The sequence below is a fragment of the Corythoichthys intestinalis genome, chromosome 6 (assembly GCF_030265065.1).
Source record: "Corythoichthys intestinalis isolate RoL2023-P3 chromosome 6, ASM3026506v1, whole genome shotgun sequence".
Classification (NCBI taxonomy): Eukaryota; Metazoa; Chordata; class Actinopteri; order Syngnathiformes; family Syngnathidae; genus Corythoichthys; species Corythoichthys intestinalis.
The window spans coordinates 5,155,641-5,174,203 of record NC_080400.1 but is presented as its reverse complement, the minus strand read 5'-3'; the positions used below and the strand labels follow the sequence as shown (position 1 = coordinate 5,174,203).

General features: G+C 38.4%; 1 protein-coding gene across 1 annotated transcript in view; it reads right to left on the bottom strand.

The window, feature by feature from the left end:
• mtus2b (microtubule associated tumor suppressor candidate 2b) overlaps window positions 1–18,563 on the bottom strand; it is a 46,412-nt gene that overhangs the window by 3,124 nt on the left and 24,725 nt on the right. The window contains exons 8-14 of the mRNA XM_057839547.1: window positions 13,832–13,898; window positions 6,756–6,970; window positions 3,782–3,887; window positions 3,642–3,715; window positions 1,987–2,085; window positions 1,806–1,925; window positions 1,581–1,681 (exon numbers count right to left, since the gene is read on the bottom strand). Coding sequence (XP_057695530.1) covers window positions 1,581–1,681; window positions 1,806–1,925; window positions 1,987–2,085; window positions 3,642–3,715; window positions 3,782–3,887; window positions 6,756–6,970; window positions 13,832–13,898 — 782 coding nt within the window. The remainder of the gene's footprint in view (window positions 1–1,580; window positions 1,682–1,805; window positions 1,926–1,986; window positions 2,086–3,641; window positions 3,716–3,781; window positions 3,888–6,755; window positions 6,971–13,831; window positions 13,899–18,563) is intronic.

Here is an 18,563-nt window from a genome sequence, read left to right as displayed (position 1 = left end):
ACCCTTGTTACATTACCATGTTTCACCCATAAAATCCCCCCAAAATCCAGCTGTGGCTATTCACAGCTGTGTCTTGACACTCAGTGATACATGCTACATGGAGAGGGTAAGTATGCCATGATATCTCGTCAGAGTCATGGCGTCTTTAATTCTGCTCTTTCGTGCTCTCACCTCCAAATAGGGTTTCGCTGTTTAAATTTTTTGTTTGAATGCCCTCCTGTACAAAAATTTTCTTCTCCTAGAAAATTTGACATTTTTAAGCTTTCCAATGATGTATCACACATGCATATCGGACAATTTTGAAAGTTGGCCAAATTGGGGGTCTCAGAGCGGAACTTCAAGTCACCTCAGTGTTTTCCGCCATATTTATATAATGTCAATATTTTTATTTTTAATCTTTTTTTAAATTACCTATATTTATTGTTTTGGAAAAAAATCATGTTATCATTTTTACTTTTCAGATTTTGGAATTTTCAGGTGTATATTCCTATTTTTTTGTGTATTTTCCATTTTGTGTGTGTGTGTGTGTGTGTGTGTATTTTTCAGTCTTTGTTTTGTTATCTATTTATCAATTTCATTTTTTGTATTTAGTTTTTTAAAATTATTTAATTTATACTATTTTTACGTACTTATGTATTCCATCAATGCTTTTCTAAGTATATTTGTTAAATAGAAATTCAGGCATCCAGGGGTTCAAAAAATACTTAAATACAAGTTTTCTTATTCAAAACAAAATGCAGTCTGTATATACGTTATATAATATTATATACAGTTATTTACTAATTTATTATTATTAGGGCTGTCAAACGATTACATTTTTTAATCGAGTTAATTACAGCTTAAAAATTAATTAATCGTAATTAATCTTAATTGCAATTCAAACATCTATAAAATATGCCATATTTTTCTGTAAATTATTGTTGGGATGGCAAGATAAGACACATATATACATTCAACATACAGTACATAAGTACTGCATTTGTTTATTATAACAATAAATCAACAAGATGGCATTAACATTATTAACATTCTGTTAAAGCGATCCATGGATAGAAAGACTTTTCGTTATTAAAAGATAAACGTTAGTACAAGTTATAGAAATTGTATATTAAAACCCCTCTCAATGTTTTCGTTTTAATAAAATTTGTAAAATTTTCAATCAAAAAATAAACTAGTAGCCCGTCATTGTTGATGTCAATAATTACACAATGCTCATGGGTGCTTAAGCCCATAAAATCAGTTGCACCCAAGCACCAGCAGAGGGCGACTGTTACGCTACAAAACTCCAAAAAACACAAGTAACAAGTTGGCATTGCACTGTGCTGTCATTTTAATCTGTTTGAGCGGGGCAATGTGCGTTAATTGCGTCAAATATTTTAACGTGATTAATTTTTAAAAAATCATTTACCGCCCGTTAACGCGATAATTTTGACAGCCCTAATTATTATTGATTATTATTTTGATTATCGTCTATTATTTTGTATTTTGTACATACAGTATGTATGTGTCTATTAAATGTAAAAAAAAAATGCAGTAAGTACAGTTAAATAACTAGTTTAGTTGAATAGTTAAGGGCCCACCTGGACACGGCGAGATTCTTGTCGATCCGTTCTTTGAGGTCTTCGTTCTGCTGCTGCAACACTTGCACTCGCTCCTCCAGGTGAACGTTCTTTTCAGCCTGCTCAAAGACAAAAAAGGCCACAGCGCGTGCAACTTTAAATTCTTCAAATGCGACTTAACAACTAAGGACTCATTTGTCACACAAAAAAAAAAAAGATAGCCAAAGTGGAAAATTCAAATCCTACTATTTTCTCCAGCTCGGTTATTTTTAAATCCTGCTCATGGATCTGTTGGTTCTTCATCTCCAGAACCTCCTTCAGGCTTTTCAGGTCCTCCTCGATGTGTTTGTACGGCGCCAACGCATCCTGCCGACAGTGTGGAGTTGTTCTCCGGTCCTTAGGGTGGCGGTCATGAGCGATTTCTCACCACTATCTGCTCGTCCGTGCTTTTGCGGAGGGCTTCCTCGAAGCGTTTGGCCCGATCTCGGAGGCTTCTGTTCTGGAAGGTCAGCATGTCCACTTGATCCTAGATCGGTACATTGGCATACTTCAGTGGCGATGACGGTGATAGACGTCCAATCCGTTTGAAGTTGGCGGGAGTGAATTTTCATCCGCTGCCAGCCTCCTACTTCAAATGGATTGGACGTCTATTTATGTTATTAATTTTCTCCTATTTCTTTTTTTTATTCTTTAGTTTTCATTTTTAATTTATTATTAATTTTCTTTTATATATTTTTTCATTAAAACAAATATTTCATATATATATACTGTATACAGATTTATATATTTTTTAGCATTAATTTTTTTAATTTAAGATTTTCCAATTTTTTGTTTTGTTTGAATTTATTTTTCCTGTACCTTTCTCAATTATTCGTCAAAATGTTATTGTTTATTATTTATTTCTTTAGATAAAATGTTATTTGATTAATTTTATATTTTTCAAATAAATCATTATGAATACATTTTAAAAAACAGAAGAGGAATTTATTATTCTTATAACAAAATATAAAAGGTTTTAAATTTTATATTTTTGTTTAAATAGATTTTTCTCATTCGCGTTCTAAATGTTCTTCGATATTTTGTATTTTTAGGTTTTTTTTATTCCAAAAAATCTTTTTGTTTTTATTACATATTTATCATTAGTTTTATTATATTTCTTTTTATATAATTTTTTAATTATTCTTTTTCTTTTTTGGATTTTCCAATATTTTTGTTTTGATTATTTTTTTCCCCTGTAAACAATCTCAATTATTCGTTACAATAATATACATGTTTTTTTTCCCCAATAAAACAATAATGATAAATATCAAAGTAAAAAAGAAAGAATAGATTATTTTACATAATTCTACATTTTCAAAAATATTTTCTTCAATTTTTTTTTCTAAGATTTTTGTCAATTTTCTAAATGTGTTTGTTTGCATTTTTATATTTATTATTAATTATTTTTATACATATTTTTATCTTTATTTCTATTTTCTTAATTTGCTATTTTTCAGTTTTTTTGTTTGGTTTATTTTTTTTTCCTGTCAATGATCTCAATTATTTGTTACATTTATACCTATGTTTATTTATTTTTTTTTTATATATATATAAATAAAACAATAATACATTTCAGAAAACAGAAAAGGAGTAATCTATTATTATTATTAATATTTTACATTTTCAAAAATAATATTGTCATCAATTTTTTTTCTAAGATTTTTGTCAAATTTCTAAAGTATCTTTTTTTCCCCAATGCTTTGATGTATAATAATTCATTATAATTAATAATGAATTCATTTTAACCCATTCACCGCCCGCTCAGAACATTCCCAGTCAAAAGGAATCAAACATCTAGCACCGGCAATTGCACTGAAAGATTCACAGCCGACCCTCCCAGTTTGAATGAATTGGACATCTATTGCTGTCAATGGTAGACGATGAGGTCAAAGTTACACATGTTGCTTGTCCTGTTTTATTTTATTTTTTTTGTCTCCCAAATCTATGACATATCAGGTTTCCACTTTTCACCTCCTTAAGTTTACAAGCATTTCTGCCACATCCAATATGGCGGAGATCCAGAAATCCGTGCCGGTTTCTAACCTGTAAAGATAGTCTGATCTTCTCAAACTCCTCCTCCAAAGACTTCCTCTGCTGCTCGTGGGCCATCTTCAAATCTGACAAATTTACAAATGCTATTCATCGGCGCTTTGTGTCTGACGAGAGCGTCGACCGCGGCCTACTTTTGACGGTGCGGGCGTGTTCCTCCCGCAAAGTGGACAACGCGTCGTCGTGGGCCGCCTCCATCTCAGCCAGGGACGCTTGGTGATTCTCGTTCATCTCGTCCATCTTGTCACGAAAACAAAAATGGGATAGTAACGCGTTACATTTACTTGTGTAACATTTGGAGAAAAATGTACTGCTAAGTAGTTTTACCTGGCCATACTTGTAACTTTTACTCGAGTAAATGTGTAAAGGTACATTATGTAATGTGTATGGGTGCAACACAACTAATGTAGCTAAACTGGCTTCTACGTACTTTACAATGTTATGTCTTTTTCTTCCCAATGTTTTCTTTCTCAATGTTACAACTTTAAACTCATAAAATTAGTGCATATTTTTTTCTCGTAATATTACTTTTTTCGTACTTATACGATGAAGGAAATAGTCTTTTCTCATATTTACTGTTTGTATTACTCTAACACAATGTAATCAATCAGGAAATAGTGTATTTTCTTGTATTTACTGTGTGTATTACTCTAACACACCCAATATAAAATAAATAGCATTTATACCATCGTTTAAGGAAAACAAGAAGAATATATTTGACATAGGGCATAAGACACAAGCAGGTGATAGACAAGACATCTACAAGCCCTGCAACACCAAACTCCTCAATCAGCTCTTTAGGACAGTCCAGAACAAATGGCGGGACATCCTGTCTCACCACAAGGAACACCGGATAACACCTGATATCCAACTGATAATACGACGGATAAGACTCCAAGCACCCCTTTGTCGCCTGTGTCAGGGAAATTCAACTTTGAACTCCAAGACAAGTGTCAACTTGATAGCTTGATGAGAAATGACTCAGACCCCAACCATGGGTTGCTTGCTTCGAAGGCTTTATGAACAAGAGCTCTCGGGTACAGACGAGGAGCCATGCACAAAGCGTCCTCTCCGCATGAGGACAAAAGAGAAATGCAGGCCATGCCTCTATTTATGGGTTGACATCATAGAAACAAAACCAAAACTTACTATAGCATATCCTGGTAAAAACATCTCAGAAAAACATCCTCTATTAGGGGAACACCTCAAGTTATGACCTTGAACACCGGCTCTGGCTAGAAAGATAAACTACAGTCCTCCCTTGTATTCATTCAGGGCATATTGGAAAACACAGGAACATAACAGTCCATATTTGGGCATATTGTGATACAGTCTACAATAGTCAAAGCTATGGGGAGGCACACTTAAACAGATTAATATAACAATGACGCTCTACGCTACAGTGTTCTCATGCAAGCATAACAAAGCATACAAATAATAATGTATAATGGTTGTGTTTTAAGCAGGAATAACATTCTCTCACAGCCTGGTTCTGTCGCTGTTCTGCCTTGCCGTTTGATCGCTGTCGACCAAAATGAATTGCCAACTTGTGTTTCGAAGCCTTTTTCCAGCTTTCAAAATGGAGTCGGTTCAAGGGGTAAAGACTAAGGTGAATGCACAGAGTTTGGCCTTTTGGCCGGGCTGTCGGGTTTGCGCCGGCCCGGGTCGTTGGAATTGCGTTAGCGCGGTTCCGGCAATCTGGCTAAAAGCTCAGATTCCTTCAACTACGATGTCAATCTTGTAATATCAACACTTTTTTTTTTTTTACTGCACTAATACAGTACTATGACTTCAATCTTGTAAAATTATGACTTGTTTTTCCTGTACTAATGCTATGACTTTAACCTCATGATATTACAACTTCATTCTCGTACTAATTCGACAACTTTAATCTTGTAATATTTTGACTTTATTCTCGTAATATTACTATTTTTTTCTGTTATACTTTATACTAATACTTTAATATTTTTATATATTATTATAATTATTAATATATGTATAATATTTTATATTTTTAATAATAATTATATATTATATTAATTATATTATAATTTTTTTATATATTTATATATGTATTATAATTACATTAATATTATAATTAAATAATAATTTTATAATATTTTAATATTTTTTTCTCATACTATGACTTCAATTTCGTAATATGACCACCTTTTTTTTTTTTTACTGTACTAATTAGGGCTGTCAAACGATTAAAATTTTTAATTTGAGTTAATCACAGCTTAAAAATTAATCGTAATTAATCGAAATTCAAACCATCTATAAAATATGCCATATTTTTCTGTAAATTATTGTTGGAATGGAAAGATGAGACACAAGACGGATATATACATTCAACATCCCGTACATAAGTACTGTATTTGTTTATTATAACAATAAATTAACAAGATGGCATTAACATTAACATTCTGCTAAAGCGATCCATGGATAGAAAAACTTGTAGTTCTTAAAGGGTAAATGTTAGTACAAGTTATAGAAATTTTATATTAAAACCCCTCTTAATGTTTTCGTTTTAATAAAATTTTCAATCAAAAAATTAACTAGTAGCTCGCCATTGTTGATGTCAATAATTACACAATGCTCATTGTGCTTAAACCCATAAATTCAGTCGCACCAAATCGCCAGCAGAGGGAGACAAAAAACAAGTCACAAACTGACATGTCACTGTGCTGTCATTTTAATCTGTTTGAGCGGGGCATGTGCGTTAATTGCGTCAAATATTTTAACGTGATTAATTTAAAAAATTAATCAAATCAAATTCAATCTCATATATTACTTTTTTTCCTGTACAAATAATTCGACTTTAATCTTGTATTATTATGACTTTAAACCAGTGTTATTACAGTGCATGACCTCATTCTCATAATATTGCTTTTCTCTCGTACCACTACTACGACGTCAATCTTGTAATATTACTTTTTTGTGACTGTACTAATACTGCGTCTTTAATTTTGTAATATTATTTTTCTTTTTGCTGAGTACTTTTATTACTTTAAACTTTTTGGATGACTGCGTATACTTTTACTTGAGTCATTTCATTTTGCAAACGCTACTCTTTACTTGAGTTTTTTTTTTCTTCTGTTCGTTCACCTGTTCACGCTGCTGTACCCTGAGGTCGTCGAGGCGGGCGCGCTGGAGGGCCCTAAGGTCGCGGGTGTCGGCGGCGTGCTGCGCCCTCAGCCGCTCCTCCAGCGCTCCCAACTGGAGCCGCTGCTCGGCCCGCAAGCCCCTGAGCTCCGCCTGGAAACGCCGCTCCGCCTCTTGCTTCTCCCGCTGCAGTTGCTCCCAGTGGGACACGCTGAAAGCTAATTGGCGCATCACAATTAACATGAATATTAGTGTAGCACCGGTACCGATACGGCACTAAAATGACTTCATCGGTATTGGCGAGTACAAATACAGCATCAAAGCTGTGCTACAGTACATCAGGGTTTCCCCTACATATTAAATATTGTGGCGCACCGCCACACCAAAATAAAAGCCGCCACACCGTGCAAAGGAGATGTTTTATTTTTTTATTTTATTTTATTTTTTTAAGGCCGTTTCAAACTAGCATCCAACTAACGTCTGTAACTTTACGAGGCCCCTTTAACTCTTTCGCTCCCAGCCATTTTCACCAGAGCAAGGCCGTTCGCTCCCGGCCATTTTTTCTGGATTTTGACTGATTTTGCAAGGCCCACAGAAAATTCTGTTCTATTGCTATATAAACTTTGAACCCACCAAAAGAAAGATTGGACTCTCTTCTTTCAGCAGAAAAAAAAGTAAGTTCGTATCTTTTTCCATTCTTTAGAAATCAGCATTAGAAAATAGCTTAGTTTGAGCAATTTTCCAATTTCTGATGAAAAAACTTTTTGTAAACGCATACATTTCAAACATAACTTTGACTTTAACAAAGCTATTTTTTGCATTAGTTACATCCCAAACATCTGAATAATGTTTTCCTTTTACAAAATACTATGAACAACCAGACAAATAGAGCTTTAGATAGAATAGTAACAATTTATTCACACACGACGACTGAAAGATGACGGTTTGTCGCCGAGATGACGCCGTTGTCGCCACGTCAGCTGTGTAAACTTTTCCCTCATCGTTGTCTGTCTCACAAAAATGGATTATTTTTGCATTTCTGCGGGGTCTGCTAGGCGAGCCGCTCCACGGGGGGTTTCACTCGTTTTGCAAGATCGTCCAGCGCCTGGTGTCCCAGGCGTCCTCTCGGACGGAGCGCCGCCTGGGCTCAATCCGCCAGCGCTTTGACAATGCTGGCCGGCCGTTCACTGCTGTTGAATCGGCTTGTCTAGTCTTCCAAAATGCGTTACTGCCCTCCAGTGGCCAGTTTTATTGCTTTAAAATTGGTTTGGAGCGTTTTTCTTTGTTTCTCAGATACAGCGGAAGCTATATATGCTTCTTATAAAAAAAAAACGCAAAAGACGTATAAATACGGTTGTGGGACAGTTGAGCATTTAAAAATAAAACGTATTTATACGGTTCTGGGAGCAAATGAGTTAAGAGACGATCGGACGGGGAGCTGTGGCGTCGGGGGGAAGCGAGAAAGAGATAGCGGTCGCATGTCGCGGAAGCCCGCTGTTATTTTGTTATTCTTTTTATTATTGTTGCCACAATAAAGTGGCTAAGCCAATACACACTCCTCTCCAATTTTTAAAAAAATCGTTAGAAAGTTGTATGGACTTGCAATCCGCTAGCTTGTCGTTTCTTGTTGTCTTCCGAAATACACCTGGGTGACGGCGCGTCAAGTGTTCGTTCAAAGCCGACGTGCTACCGTGGTATGCGAGCTCAGCTTAGCAAAAAGAGTACACACAGTGGTGGCACCCTCCATATTTTCCTTGAAATAATTTCAGGCTCTGGCTAGTCTGGTCCACTTTTTTGGCTTTATGCCGCTTTCACCGTGTTACCAATTCTGCCCTTCTTGGTAATTGGCGGTGTTTTCAACTGCTCGCCGCGGTGAGGAGTGAACCGGCGATTCACTTGATTCGTTGTCATCCTTCACTGCATCAGTTCCTCTTTTTTCACCTCTTTTATCAACACCATTGTCGTTTTGGGGCTTTTTGAAGAAAGTTCGGACACTCAGTTGTCTTGACATTTTTCCGAGTAAGGCCAACGACGTCATGCATCAAGAGAGACAATAGCTGATTAATATGCTCACTCGCCACCCTGTGGTCTGGGGTGTGAATTGCAACCTGTCAAAATGACAGATGGACTTCAGTTTTTTCCGTCACCGTTGTAAAAAAACGGTCAACGACGGAAAATATTCGGTTAACGCGACCCCTGTTCACGACAAACACAATTGGACGCCTATCCTAAGGTGACCAAACGTCCTCTTTTGCCCAGACAAGTCCTACTTTCACGTAGTATCCTCGTCGTCCGGGCGGGTTTTATAAATTCATAAAAATGTCCGGTTTTTATGACTTTTCACGGGACCAATTTGAAGAAAATCCCTCCGGCCGCTGGGTGGCAGCAGTTGACATGGCTCCTACTAGAAGGGAGGGAAGGAGTAGTTCTTCTTGTTTTTGTTGGCAGTTAACCCCTATCATGAGGCATTACCGCCATCTACTGGGTTGACGATTTGGCCACAACGCCTGCCCAGTTGTTAAGTTTTTTTATGATAAATACGTATATAATGGCAACTGTTGACTTCGGTCGGAGCTTTGACTGTAAAATCCCGTTTGGTGTCGCATCATTGCACTGCCGATGATTGTAAACTTTTATAGCAAAGTTTGATTTTTGCCTCTGCTAGCTATCAGTAAGCTAAACCACGCAAGGCATTATGGGAAACGTAGTTTTGAACTGCTACGTTTGGAAACATGCTGGTTGAATAGTTTGTCAGTTTACTTCGGTTATAGACCCTACTCACGTGACGTCACAGCCACACCCCCGCGCCATGTTGTCCGTATACTTGTCATGTTAATGCATTAGCGCTTCGTAAATTCCTCCTATTATGGCGTGTTTTTCTGCTCGTTAACATTGATAATCAAAATGGTGAAGTTGTGTGTGGCGGTCGGTTGCAAAAACAGAGAAGATAGACGGAGAGACTTGAAGTTTTACCGTATTCCGAGAGACCCGGAGAGGAGACCGAGATTGACTGCTGCAATTCAACGAGAAAACTGGGCTCCAAACGACTACCACAGATTATGTAGTAGTCATTTTATATCTGGTAAGATGCATTTAATATATATTTAGAGGGTTTTGGGCTGACAACCACAATTAAGATCATTGCTAGGCTAATCGCTGACAACATACACTCAGACGTTGTGAACGAACTACCTGAAAATATATAATTATAAGGGGATAATCAGACAGTTGTCATACAATTAATTTACAATTTCACTATTGAGGTCAAAAGCCAAAAAATGAATTAAACTAGGGACAATCTGGAGTAGTGCTATCGCACTTCATATTTATTACATATTATATATGTACAGTGCCTTGCAAAAGTATTCGGCCCCCTTGAATCTTGCAACCTTTCGCCACATTTCAGGCTTCAAACATAAAGATATGAAATTTTATTTTTTTGTCAAGAATCAACAACAAGTGGGACACAATCGTGAAGTGGAACAACATTTATTGGATAATTTAAACTTTATTAACAAATAAAAAACTGAAAAGTGGGGCGTGCAATATTATTCGGCCCCTTTACTTTCAGTGCAGCAAACTCACTCCAGAAGTTCAGTGAGGATCTCTGAATGATCCAATGTTGTCCTAAATGACCGATGATGATAAATAGAATCCACCTGTGTGTAATCAAGTCTCCGTATAAATGCACCTGCTCTGTGATAGTCTCAGGGTTCTGTTAAAGTGCAGAGAGCATTATGAAAACCAAGGAACACACCAGGCAGGTCCGAGATACTGTTGTGGAGAAGTTTAAAGCCGGATTTGGATACAAAAAGATTTCCCAAGCTTTAAACATCTCAAGGAGCACTGTGCAAGCCATCATTTTGAAATGGAAGGAGCATCAGACCACTGCAAATCTACCAAGACCCGGCCGTCCTTCCAAACTTTCTTCTCAAACAAGGAGAAAACTGATCAGAGATGCAGCCAAGAGGCCCATGATCACTCTGGATGAACTGCAGAGATCTACAGCTGAGGTGGGAGAGTCTGTCCATCAGTCGTACACTGCACAAATCTGGCCTTTATGGAAGAGTGGCAAGAAGAAAGCCATTTCTCAAAGATATCCATAAAAAGTCTCGTTTAAAGTTTGCCACAAGCCACCTGGGAGACACACCAAACATGTGGAAGAAGGGGCTCTGGTCAGATGAAACCAAAATTGAACTTTTCGGCCACAATGCAAAACGATATGTTTGGCGTAAAAGCAACAGCTCATCACCCTGAACACACCATCCCCACTGTCAAACATGGTGGTGGCAGCATCATGGTTTGGGCCTGCTTTTCTTCAGCAGGGACAGGGAAGATGGTTAAAATTGACGGGAAGATGGATGCAGCCAAATACAGGAACATTCTGGAAGAAAACCTGTTGGTATTTGCACAAGACCTGAGACTGGGACGGAGATTTATCTTCCAACAGGACAATGATCCAAAACATAAAGCCAAATCTACAATGGAATGGTTCAAAAGTAAACTTATCCAGGTGTTAGAATGGCCAAGTCAAAGTCCAGACCTGAATCCAATGGAGAATCTGTGGAAAGAGCTGAAGACTGCTGTTCACAAACACTCTCCATCCAACCTCACTGAGCTCGAGCTGTTTTGCAAGGAAGAATGGGCAAGAATGTCAGTCTCTCGATGTGCAAAACTGATAGAAACATACCCCAAGCGACTTGCAGCTGTAATTGGAGCAAAAGGTGGCGCTACAAAGTATTAACGCAAGGGGGCCGAACGGGGCCGGATGTATGGGTGGGCTGGGGTGGGCACGGCCCACCCAGACGTGAGTCGTGCCCACCCAATCAAAATGTCGGGAATATCTATTGTAGCGTCGCACTGGATATAGAGAACGCACGGAGAGTTGGTCTCACCTACTTTTTTATAGCAGGATTAACGGTTACTGTTGGCCGCAACAACGCCGAACAAGCAATCCCCTAAACAAGCAGTTTTTCCAACCTCGTTTGTTATCCGCGCGCTTCCTCTCTCTCCTCCAGGCACATACACACACGCACCCTCCGCTCGCCCCGCCCACTCCTACTCATCCAACCACACACACCCATCCGTACCAGAGGCGTTCGCTGACGGTAGGAAGCTGATAGAACAGCAATAATACTGTGGGGTCGTTACACTAAATATTCGGTCAAAGAAAGTAAAAAGATATCACAATATCTGTACCAATACCATATTATTGGGTGGGCAGCCTTTTTTCCTCCCGACAGAACATAAAAAAGTGTTTTTGCCAGCGATGCCGAGTAGCTGTAAAAGCTGTATGAGTACCAAGTACCTCTACCGATTTCACCAATGAGACGTCGCAAAAATAATCACATGACTCCATTATACAAATCAGACGCAAGCTTGCCGTCCTAGCTTCACGCCAGCCTGCTCAATCATGTGGTCTTTAGTACCGTAAAAAATGAAGTATTTTATATTGAGCGCTGCTCTCAACAGGACTCAAAAGTGCGGATTTCAACCTCTATACCAGTTTTTATTTGGCATTGATTGACCGAGGATAACCGGATATATGCTCCTTTTGATTTCTAAATAGTAATAATGAAGAAACTCTTCACTATTCAAACTAGGAACTATTTTTTCCACCAGAGGGCACTCATGCTCTTTGGACGAAGAATGCCTCGTTTATGTTTTTTTTTCTCTCATTGGAATAATTTTTTTTTGTATTTCTTTGGCTTTACGCGGTTATGTAATGTGTTATTGTCCAGTATCATTATAACAACGGTTCATATACCATTGTAAAAAAAAAAAAAAAAATTAAACAAAAATAAGCAGTTACTCAAAATGTCACTCTTAAATGAGTATTCTTTTCACTGCATACTTATTTATTTGTACTTGAGTACATTTTTTGGATGACTACTTTTACTCTTACTTGAGTAATATTAGTTTGAAGTAACACTACTCTTTGTTGAGTAAAAATGTTGGCTGCTCTACCCACCTCTGCGTTTGAATATTGCAATTTAACTTATTCTGGAAGTTTTCAAAATGTTTCTTAAGTAGTTTTTAAAAACAAAGGTTTAATCAAACGGTGTACCAATGAAACCATTACATATGCACTGCAAAACCCAAACCATAAAAAAAGAAGAAAAGCTTCCCTTGTTTTCAGTATAAATATACTAGAAATAAGTGAAATTATCTGCGAGTGCTTCAATTAAATTTACTCACTTAGATTTCTTGAAATAAGAAAAATACCTAGCTGAAAATAAGCTTAAAAAACTTGTCAGAAATGTTTTTAAATTCAAGAATAGATATTGTTCAAAACATTATTTGAAAGCATTTTTCTCTTGATTTAGGTGAAAAATGACCAACTTGTAGTTGTATGGCCTTAATAAGAACAAATACTGTAGCAATAGTAATATTTACTTAAGGTAAGTGGAAGAATCTGATGCATTAATCTGTTAACCAGCCGTTAACACTCAGAACAAGATGGAGAAAATTATTCGACTAGATTTAAGAAAAATTAAAGAAATGCAGAGGGTTAAAAAAAAGCCTGCATTGGGGGTGCCCCCTCAAGATTTCTTAGTGCCCACTCTGGTGGGTAAACCTAGATCCGGGCCTGGGGCCGAATAATATTGCACGCTCCACTTTTCAGTTTTTTATTTGTTAAAAAAGTTTAAATTATCCAATAAATTTTGTTCCACTTCACGATTGTGTCCCACTTGTTGATTCTTGACAAAAAAATTCAAATTTTATATCTTTATGTCTGAAGCCTGAAATGTGGCGAAAGGTTGCAAGGTTCAAGGGGGCCGAATACTTTTGCAAGGCACTGTATATTTTGGTCATTATTTATATATTCATTTTCAAACTGCCTTTTTCCATCCAGAGTGCGGGGGCACACTTTAAATATTTTAAAGTGATATAGACATCTTTGAGTGAACTTAGAGTAAAATTCAAGTATCTTGAGGCCGGGCTGAGTGTCCTCTTTTTTGGAAATACAAATATGGTCACCCTAGTCTATCCTCGTCAATGGCAGCCATTTTAAATGCCAATGCTCGCGAGTGACGTCATCGGTTGTTGTTGAGTTGTAGTTTTCGCTAGCGACTTACCAACTTCATCCCGGATCCGGGCGAGCTCGTGGGACAGTTCCCCTTCCCTCACGGCCGCGCTTTCACTCTGCGACACAACACAGACACGTTCATTCATTTATTAATTCATGATTCTTATGACCTCACCGCGGCTAAAATACGTCCTTACTCATCATCACCTAACCACACCCAAGCTTGCTGACCGCGCTCTGCGGGTAGTCACGTGACTTCACCGCGACGACGTCACTCTTTCACAGCCACGATGAGTGCCATATTGATTTTTTTGTTTGTTTGTTTAAAAGACGGAGCGCAATTTGGAAGGACTCCATCCTTAATAAAAGCTCAAATAACCTCTGGATAAAGTGGCGCCACTGTAATAAGTCAAGTAAGCGCTTTTCAGATAAATAAATAACAGTTAAGTGAATGAGAGGATTCATTTTTGTGAACTGCAAATCCGGAAAGTGCTGTCGAGTGCCATTTTGAGCAAATTGGATTTTTCATATGTTGCCTTTTTTCCCAGCTGAGAACTATTTGACTTAATGGATTGAATTTCTGGTCACTTCCTGTCGATTTCGGTCCACTTTATGGTGATTTAGCTTCAATTTGAGGTCACTTCCTGTAAATTTGAGGGGGTTTCCAGGTCACTTCCTGTTGGATTTGGGGGGGCATTTGTAGGTGATGGGCCCTGAACATTTCGTGTCACTTCCTGTTGATTTTGGGTCACTTCCTGATGATTTAGCTTTAATTTTTGGTTACTTCCTGTTGATTTAGCTTGAATTTCAAGTCACTTCCTGGTCATTTTGGGGCATTTTCAGGTCACTTCATGTTGGATTTGGGGGGTATTTGTAGGTGCTGGTGCCCTGAAAATTTCGCGTCACTTCCGGTTGATTTTGGGTCACTTCCTGATCATTTAGCTTCAATTTTGGTCGCTTCCTTTTGATTTAGGTTGAATTTCAGCTCACTTCCTGTTAATTTTGGGGCATTTTCAGGTCACTTCCTGTCGGATTTTGGGGGCATTGGTAGGTGATGGGCCCTGAACATTTCGTGTCACTTCTGGTTGATTTTTGGCCACTTCCTGATGATTTAGCTTTAATTTTTGGTCACTTCCTATTGATTTAGCTTGAATTTCAAGTCACTTCCTGTTAATTTTGGAACATTTTCAGGTCACTTCCTCATGGACTTGGGGGGTATCTGTTGGGATTGGTGCCCTGAAAATTTTACATAACTTCCGGTTGATTTTTGGTCACTTCCTGTTGATTTAGCTTGAATTTCAAGTCACTTCCTGGTAATTTTGGGGCATTTCCACGTCACTTCATGTTGGATTTGGGGGTTATTTGTAGGTTCTGGTGCCCTGAAAATTTCGCGTCACTTCCGGTTGATTTTGGGTCACTTCCTGATCATTTAGCTTCAATTTTTGGTCACTTCCTGTTGATTTAGCTTGAATTTCAGGTCACTTCCTGTTAATTTTGGGGCATTTTCAGGTCACTTCCTGTCGGATTTTGGGGGCATTGGTAGGTGATGGGCCCTGAATATTTTGTTTCACTTCTGGTTGATTTTTGGCCACTTCCTGATGATTTAGCTTTAATTTTTGGTCACTTCCTATTGATTTAGCTTGAATTTCGAGTCACTTCCTGTTAATTTTGGAGCATTTTCAGGTCACTTCCTCATGGACTTGGGGGGTATCTGTTGCGATTGGTGCCCTGAAAATTTTACATAACTTCCGGTAGATTTTGGGTCACTTCCTGATCATTTAGCTTTAATTTTTGGTCACTTCCTATTAGTTTAGCTTGGATTTCAAGTCACTTCCTGGTAATTTTGGGGCATTTTCACGTCACTTCATGTTGGATTTGGGGGTTATTTGTAGGTTCTGGTGCCCTGAAAATTTTGCGTCACTTCCGGTTGATTTTGGGTCACTTTCTGATCATTTAGCTTCAATTTTGGTCGCTTCCTTTTGATTTAGCTTGAATTTCAGGTCACTTCCTGTTAATTTTGGGGCATTTTCAGGTCACTTCCTGTCGGATTTTGGGGGCATTGGTAGGTGATGGGCCCTGAATATTTCGTTTCACTTCTGGTTGATTTTTGGCCACTTCCTGATGATTTAGCTTTAATTTTTGGTCACTTCCTATTGATTTAGCTTGAATTTCGAGTCACTTCCTGTTAATTTTGGAGCATTTTCAGGTCACTTCCTCATGGACTTGGGGGGTATCTGTTGGGATTGGTGCCCTGAAAATTTTACATAACTTCCAGTTGATTTTGGGTCACTTCCTAATGATTTAGCTTTAATTTTTGGTCACTTCCTGTTTATTTAGCTTGAATTTCGAGTCACTTCCTGGTAATTTTGGGGCATTTTCACATCACTTCATGTTGGATTTGGGGGTTACTTGTAGGTTCTGGTGCCCTGAAAATTTCGCGTCACTTCCGGTTGATTTTGGGTCACTTCCTGATCATTTAGCTTCAATTTTGGTCGATTCCTTTTGATTTAGCTTGAATTTCAGGTCACTTCCTGTTAATTTTGGGGCATTTTCAAGTCACTTCCTGTCGGATTTTGGGAGCATTGGTAGGTGATGGGCTCTGAACATTTCGTGTCACTTCTGGTTGATTTTTGGCTACTTCCTGATGATTTAGCTTTAATTTTTGGTCACTTCCTATTGATTTAGCTTGAATTTCAAGTCACTTCCTGTTAATTTTGGAGCATTTTCTGGTCACTTCCTCATGGACTTGGGGGGTATCTGTTGGGATTGGTGCCCTGAAAATTTTACATAACTTCCGGTTGATTTTGGGTCACTTCCTGATCATTTAGCTTGAATTTCAAGTCACTTCCTGGTAATTTTGGGGCATTTTCAGGTCACTTCGTGTTGGATTTGGGAGTTATTTGTAGGTGCTGGTGCCCTGAAAATTTTGGATCACTTCCCGTTGAATTTGGGTCACTTCCTGATGATTTAGCTTCAATTTTGGTCACTTCCTTTTGATTTAGCTTGAATTTCAGGTCACTTCCTGTTAATTTTGGGGAAATTTCAGGTCACTTCCTTTCGGATTTTGGGGCATTGGTAGGTGATGTGCCCTGAACATTTCGTGTCACTTCTGGTTGATTTTTGGCCACTTCCTGATGATTTAGCTTCGATTTCAGGTCACTTCCTGTTAATTTTGGGGCATTTTCAGGTCACTTCCTGTTGGATTTTGGGGGCATTGGTTGGTGTTGGGCCCTGAACATTTCATGTCACTTCTGGTTGATTTTTGCTTTTCACACACTGTTGCTGGTATTTTGGCCCATTCCTCTATGCAGATCCCCTGTAGAGCAGTGATGTTTTGGAGCTCTCGACTTTCAACTCCCTCCACAGATATTCTATGGGGTTGAGATCTGGAGACTGGCTAGGCCACTCCAGAACATTTAAATACTTCTTACGAAGCCACTCCTTTGTTGCCCTGGCTGTGTGTTTGGGATCATTGTCATGCTGAAAGACCCAGCCACGTCTCATCTTCAACGCCCTCGCTGATGGAAGGAGATTTTCACTCAAAATCTCTCGATACACGGCCCCATTCTTTCCTTTACACCGATCAGTCGTCCTTGTCCCTTTGCAGAAAAACAGCCCTAAAGAATGATGTTCCCGCCCCCATGCTTCACAGTGTGTATGGTGTTCTTCAGGTGCATTTCCTCCAAACAGGAGAACCTGTGTTTCTACCAAAAAGTTCTGTTTTGGTTTCATCTGACCATAACACATTCTCCCAGTCCTCTTCTGGATCATCCAAATGCTCGCTAGCGAAACACAGATGGGCCTGGACGTGTACTGGCTTTAGCAGGGGGACACGTCTGGCAGTGCAGGATTTGAGTCCCTGGCGGCGCCTTGTGTTACTGATAGTAGCCTTTGTTACAGTGGTCCCAGCTCTCTGTAGGTCATTCACTAGGCCCCCCGTGTGGTTCTGGGATTTTTGCTGACCGTTCTTGTTATCATTTTGACGCCACGGGGTGAGATCTTGCATGGAGGCCCAGATAGAGGTAGATTATCAGTGTTCTTGTATGTCTTCCATTTTCTAATAATTGCTCCTGAAGTTGATTTCTTTACGCCATGCGTTTTACTTATTGCAGATTCAGTCTTCCCAGCCTGGTGCAGGTCTACAATTTTGTCTCTGGTGTCCTTTGACAGCCTTTTGGTCTTGGCCATATCGGAGTTTGGCGTGTGACTGACTGAGATTGTGGACAGGTGTCTTTTATACCGCTAATGAGTTAAAACATTAATACAGGTAACGAGTGGAGCCTCTTTAGACCTCGTTAGAAATTAGACCTCTTTGATAGCCAGAAATCTTGCTTGTTTGTAGGTGACCAAATACTTATTTTCCACTCTAATTTGGAAATAAATTCTTCAAAAATCAAACAATCTGATTTTCTGTTTTCCACATTCTGTCTCTCATGGTTGAGGTTTACCCATGTTGACAATTACAGGCCTCTCTAATCTTTTCAAGTAGGAAAACTTGCACAATTGGTGGTTGACTAAATACTTATTTGCCCCACTGGATTTTGGACATCAACATTTAACTCCATACAGGACTTGAATTACAGTAATAACAGTTATTGGTCAGCCTATGAGTAAAACAGTGAAACATTGCCTTTTTTACATTCAGTACGTGACGTTCTACGGCAGATTTCTTTATTTATTTATTTTTATGGATGTGCCATGTTTTAAAACCTCATGGATAACTACATCACCAAAACATGGAAATCGAGCAAATCAGTCATTTTTGACTGGGGTAACTATAT